General features: G+C 60.5%; 1 protein-coding gene across 1 annotated transcript in view; it reads right to left on the bottom strand.

The window, feature by feature from the left end:
• Positions 1 to 6,000, bottom strand: part of PPL (periplakin) — a 28,252-nt gene that overhangs the window by 7,880 nt on the left and 14,372 nt on the right. The window contains exons 10-17 of the mRNA XM_057380668.1: positions 5,683 to 5,805; positions 4,634 to 4,780; positions 3,758 to 3,909; positions 3,157 to 3,254; positions 2,762 to 2,919; positions 1,732 to 1,910; positions 1,513 to 1,651; positions 4 to 197 (exon numbers count right to left, since the gene is read on the bottom strand). Of these exons, the coding sequence (XP_057236651.1) occupies positions 4 to 197; positions 1,513 to 1,651; positions 1,732 to 1,910; positions 2,762 to 2,919; positions 3,157 to 3,254; positions 3,758 to 3,909; positions 4,634 to 4,780; positions 5,683 to 5,805 (1,190 nt within the window). The remainder of the gene's footprint in view (positions 1 to 3; positions 198 to 1,512; positions 1,652 to 1,731; positions 1,911 to 2,761; positions 2,920 to 3,156; positions 3,255 to 3,757; positions 3,910 to 4,633; positions 4,781 to 5,682; positions 5,806 to 6,000) is intronic.

The raw sequence follows: 6,000 nt of genomic DNA, 5'->3' as shown, positions 1-6,000 counted from the left end.
CACCTGTGCTCGATCTGCTTGCTGAGGTTGTTGAAGCGCTGGTTGAGCTTATAGAGCTCGGCCTCCTGGCGCTCGATGTCGGGGCAGTGCTCCTGGAACTTGCTGGCCAGGGCATTGGAGCACGTCTTGGTCCTCTGCAGGTTCTGCTCCGCTTCACTSAGCAGGAACTTCTTGGACTGCAGCTCGTTGCCCATGGCCTGCAGGGAAAGAGCAGGAGAGAGGGATTCTCTGGCGTTTCACACATGCCAGGCTCGTGTCCCTGCTGTCAGCCACGTCAGCTCCTGCACTGGAGCTGCAGGGCTGAGCTGCACCAATGCCACCGGCTGTGGAGAAAACCAAGCTCAAGGTCTGCAGGGTGAGCAGAGCCACCTCATAAACCTGAGAGGGAGAAAAGTGACCTCTTCCTCCCTCCTCAACCTGCTGACCTTTACTGTGACCATTCAAAGTAACTTCTGCTCCTGGTGCAAGGCTTAGATCCTGCTCTTGCCAGTGCAGCAGCTTTGGAAGGAGCAGTGGAAGCTGTCCCCTGCTAGTCTGAACTTGGGATTTTGTAGAAAAGCTGAAGGAGCACAGAAAATCTGGCCTGGCCAGTTCTTAGTCTTTCAATAGTGGAAGAATTGCCAGTTTGGGCAGTTTTTCCTAGCAGTAACTGTTCTCAAAGCCTTGCCAGGTCCTTCTCTCCTATAACAGGCCACTGAGCTGCTTTTTTTTTATCCTTCACTTCTCAAAGAATCACAGAAGGTTTTAGGTTAGAACCTCAAAGCTCATCCCATTCCACCCCTGCCATGGCAGGGGCACCTTCACTGTCCCAGGCTGCTCCAAGCCCAATGTCCAGCCTGGCCCTGGACACTGCCAGGGATCCAGGGGCAGCCACAGCTGCTCTGGGCACCCTGTGCCAGGGCCTGCCCACCCTCACAGAGCAGAATTTCTTCCTAATATCTAATTTAAATCTTTTCTCTTTTAGTTTAAAACCATTTCTCTTGTCCTGTCACTCCCTGCCTGTGTAAAAAAGTCTCTCTCCCTCTGTTTTAGATGCCCCTTTAGGCCCTGGAAGGGGCTCTGAACTCTCCTTAGATCCTTCTCCTCTCCAGGTGAGCACCCCCAGCTCTCCCAGCCTGGCTCCAGAGCAGAGGGGCTCCAGCCCTTGCAGCATCTTCTCTGGACCTGATCCAACACAGCTCCGTGCGAGGGGTCTCAGGAGGGCAGAGTAGAGAGGGAATGAATCTACATTAGACCTTTTGTCAAATCACAGGACTTCAAATGGCATTTGATTTGATTTGATTTGATTTGACTTGATTTGATTTGACTTGATTTGATTTGATTTGATTTGATTTGGGGAGGGGTTTGTTTGAAGCAGGTGGGTGTCACTGCAGTCAGAGTGAGCTCTCAGCCCCAGCTGGCAGAGGCCACCCTGTCACCAGCAGATGGGAGCTGGTGAGTGGAGCAGCAGTCAGCACAGCTTTTGGAAAGTGGTTTTGGATGTAGAGCAGGTCAATGGGGCACGGAACTCACCAGCAGCTCCTCCCTCTTCCTGTCCACCACCCTCAGGTCCTCCGGTACCGTGTCATCTGTCACCAGCTTGTTCTCGTAGGTGGACAGCAGGTCTCGGCCTTGCTGCAGGCTCCTCTCCAGGACTGTGGCCACCTCAACCCTGCAGGGACACGGGAGGGAGGTGTTGGAGCTTCCTCCTCTCATTCCAGCGCTCCAGTTGTGGTTTCAGCCCTCACTCACTTCTCCTGGGCGGCGCTGAGCAGCTGCACCACACGCTCGTACTTCCTGCTGGTGTTGTCCACCTTGCTCCTCACCAGGCTGGCGCTGCCCGTGTTGGGCACCGACTCGATGAACGCCTCGCACTCCTGGATCTTCCTCACTTTCTCAGGCTCGATCCTCCGGACCTCGTTGGTGATGTTCTGCAGGGGRAACAAAACCTTTAGGGCCTGGAGGCTGCAAAGGAGACACCCTTGGCTGTCCAGCAGGAGGAGGGAAGTCAGGGCTGAGGATCTGTGTTAGATGAAGGTGCTTTCCAGCCCTGCAGGGCACAGAAGGATATTTTTGGCTGACTTTCTGTTGASCTGTCTCTCTTTAGTGAGGAAGCTGCAGCTGGGGAGCGGTTCCCAGCAGCTCCRTGCTGGATTCACCTGGACCTTTGGCTCTGGGATGAATCCTTGCCTGGACACCGCAGTGCTGCAGGGAGCTGGGGCAATTTGCTCTCACTTGTGGTGGCACCTGGGCTCTGACACAGCCCCGGGCAAGTGCTGAAACCAGGGCCTGAACCTCCTCCTAAAGCAAGGCAGGTTTGTGGCACGGAGCCTGCCTTAATTAGGGGGCTGATGGAGCTGGATGCTACCAGAGCCTGCAGGAGCAGGTCCCCAAGGAGAAACTGCCCCCCACCACAGGGGTTTTCCTATTCCCCTCGGAGTCGGTGATGGTGGTGGCATAATCACCATCCCTGCTGTGCTCAGACCCWGGGCAGGATCAAACCTGAGGGCTMCCCTCTCCTCACAGCCTGCAGCTGYCACCTTTCCCCATTCCACTGAGCTGGGACAGGAGCAGGGCAAAAGATTTTGGCTTCTGAGGCTGCTCACAGGGCCGCTCAGGGAGCATTTTCAGCACTCCTGGTGACTGAGAACCCCCCCGGAGACCCTTTGGTCGTTGTGTGGCACCACCCCCGAGCTGCACAGCCCACTCCTGGTGACTGAGAACCCCCCCGGAGACCCTTTGGTCGTTGTGTGGCACCACCCCCGAGCTGCACAGCCCCTGCCTTGAGGTCCTTGGAGCGCTCGGYGCTGTCCTGCACTGCCCGGCTCTGCTCCAGCGGCGGCCGCAGGTTCGCTGTTATCGCCTTCTCCTGCTTGTCCAGGTCGCTGTTGACTTTCTCCAGCCCTGCCAGGAGCTGGCGCCCCCGGACCGATGCAGCATCTGGAAGACGAGGGSACACCAGGTTAAAGCTGCTGGAAGCTGGGTGTGGGCTCAGTCCCGCCGGGGAGTGTCACACCATCGCCCCGCTGGGGTCCGCAGCCTGGTGGCTCTGCCCCTGCACGCATGTAGGGGTCCTCTCGTCCCCAGGATCCTTAGGAGGTGGAGACAGCCCCATAAAATGTCCCACCACCTCAGTTCAAGCCTTTCTGCACCCCAGGCTGCCCTCYCGCCCCGCACCTCCAATGCTGTCTGCCTTCAGCCCCTCGTAACGCTGCTGGAGGACGTTCTTGCAGTTGTTGGTCTTCTCCTTCACGGTCACGTAGTGCTTGGCAATTCTGCAAATGGGACAGCAGCAGGTCAGTCAGACCCTCAGCGCCTCCGTCACCCTGTCACCATCCCGGCCCGTCACCCTGTCACCATCCCGGCGCTGCTCCGGGAAAGAGCTCCAGCTCTGGAGGGGCTGTGGGGGCTGCTCGCTCGAGGCATCCAACAGCAGATGTGGGGAAAAGCACCTTCACCCCTTGTTGGGGTAGAGCAGTGTCTTCAGCAGAGCAGGGGGGAGGTATCTGCCCGTTGAGGAAGAGGTGGCAGCTCCCCTTGCCATAATGGCCCCAGGGGAGGGGGCACCTGGATGGCTCTGAGCCGACCCCGCTTTGTCAGGTGGGACCTTTGGGCGAGGCAGGAACGGCAGGAATCGCTCCTGGAGGAAGCCTGAGGCGCCGAGAAGGCAGGGCTGAGCTGTGGGAATTAGGGCAGGAGCCCCGGGTGCCAGACAGGGGAGCAGCGCCGGAGGCAGGGCCTGGGGCTGGGCAAGGGGAGCGCCGGAGGGGGCACGTACTGCTCTGCCAGGGCGATGGCTTCAGGGTCGGGCGGGGGGATCATGAAGCAGACCCCGGGGGCGCTGATGGTGGCTCCTGCGCTGTCGGCCACCTCCCAAAGGTCGCCGCTGTTCCTCTGCAGGGTGTAGTGCGCTCCGCGGCTGATCTGGCCCTGGGCGACACGAACCGGTCACAGCAGCACGGCAGGAACCGGGGAGGCAGCCCCGGCACACCCCCAGTGCCTCCTCCCGGCTCCTCCGAGCCGCTGCCGCCTGCCAGAAACTCATGTGCCTGCTCCTCCCTCCCCGCAGCCTCCCGGCACCGAGCCATGCCGCTTGCGACAGCCCCGGCGAGCGAATTCCCACTCGGACAGAGATGAGGAGGCGTTTCCAGGGCTGTGCTTTCCTTTCCGGAGAAGCCRGCAGCTGAGTCAGCTGGAGCTGCTGGCTCCTGTCCCGCCCTGGCACTCCCGGGGCGGCTGCCCGCTGTGCTGTCCCATCCCTTTGGCCACCGACGGAGCCCTGCCGAGGCTGGCACGGTGGCGGCGGGGATGAGGGATGTGGGATCGGCAGGTGCGGACGGCTGTTCCTTTGGTCAGGGACACGCCGGGCCACCAGCGCTGGGAGCGTGGGAATGTGACAGAGCGGTGCTGTCGCAACCTCCCGAGGGTGTGTGAGAGGCAGAGAGGCYGCGCTTCCCCCAGAGCCCTCCTGCTGCTCCTCCGCTGCGAAACCCGCCCTTCCCACCGGGCCGAACGCGACCTCTGCCCCGCTCCCGCTGCAGGACCCGCCGCTGCCGGGCACCGGGAGAGCTCGCTCCTTGCCCAGAGCCGCTCCCATCCCCGTGTCCCCGCAGAAAAGGCCCCAGCAGAACTCCCGGGGKGCGGATGGCGGTACCTGCTCGCCCTCGTACTCGCACAGAGCCTCCACGGGGATGGGCTGCATTGGCGACTCGCGGCGGTAGCGCAGGGGCAGGACCTGCTGGCTGCGCTCCTGCAGCGACTTCACCACGGCCTCGTACTTGTCCAARGCCTTCTCCTGGTCCTGGCATGGGGCGACAACAAGAACCAGTGAGACACGGGGCAAAGACAAACTCCCGGGCTCCCACAGCCAGGGAGGAGCTCTTTTCCACACAGTTGGGACAGAGACTGCRGTTTCTCCTGCTCTGGTGCTACTGAAAGCCCCTCCTGCAGCCCAGTGCTCCTGCTCCAAGTGCTCCTGCACTCTCCTCCCTCCTTCTGCAGCCAGCCTGAGAGCAGGGGCTGTGCCCCATGCCCACGGACAGSGACAGGGCTCCCTGGTGCATGGTCACACCTGCGTGGCTGGGTAGCCCCACTCCCAGCTCTGAYTCCAGCCCTRTCACAAGGTTCTCCATCAGTGGCTCCATTTCCAGCCCTGCAGGTGGAGATCCCGGGATGTTGAGTGGGATGGAGCATGCAGAGGGAGACGGGGCAGCTCTTGGGAAGGGCTATCAGGTGTCCGGGGACACCTGCATCAGCTGGGCTGCTACAGCAGGCTTGGGCTTGGCTTAGGTTTGAGTTTGGGTTTAGGCTCAGGCTCAGGCTCAGGCTCAGGCTCAGCACAGCCCGTCCCAGGTGGGCGATCTCCAGCCGCGCTCCCGGCAGCACAGCGAGTTCCACAACCTCCTCTGGCAGCAGGTCTAATTACCCTCCCACCCTTAAAGAGCACTAACTCAAGGAGAGAACAAATAAAAACCAGCCCAGTGAGCAATTACGTTGCTAGGGGAGAGGCAATCTCTAGCCAGAGGGGAAGGAAGAGCCGGGGGAAGGCCGGGCACAGGGGGTGGCAGCAGCTCGGCCCTGCTGCTCCCATGGAGAAGGCTGGGCCAGGTGCCCACACGGGCGGGGATGTCCTTCTGCCAGTGCCGTGGTGACACGGGTTCCTGCTGCTGCCTCCCCTGCAGTACTGCCTGCACCACCACTCACATCCAGCTCCCGGAGGAGAGACTCCAGCTGGTATCGGTCCTTGAACTCCGGGCTGAACTTTTGGTCCAGGTCTGTATCCACCTTCTTTAAAAGCTCCTGAGCATCCTTAGCGTCCTTCTGAAACTGCAGAAAGGAAAAATCTGTTGTGAGAGAGGGTCCTGCTGAAACATGGAGCACACCTCCATGGTCCTCCCTCAGCCACCAGGAGCATCTGGACACCCTGAATGGGTGGAGAAAAGCAAGGAATTGCTCTTTCCCGTGCTCAGGACATCAGCTCRAAGGAAACACCAACCGGGAGCAGCTCATCCCTGTCAGAGT

Source organism: Malurus melanocephalus, unplaced genomic scaffold (genome assembly GCF_030028575.1).
Source record: "Malurus melanocephalus ecotype Western Australia unplaced genomic scaffold, MMel_1.1 scaffold_465, whole genome shotgun sequence".
Lineage (NCBI taxonomy): Eukaryota > Metazoa > Chordata > Aves > Passeriformes > Maluridae > Malurus > Malurus melanocephalus.
Note: the sequence above shows the minus strand (reverse complement) of the source record. Positions and strands in the feature narration are given on the sequence as shown.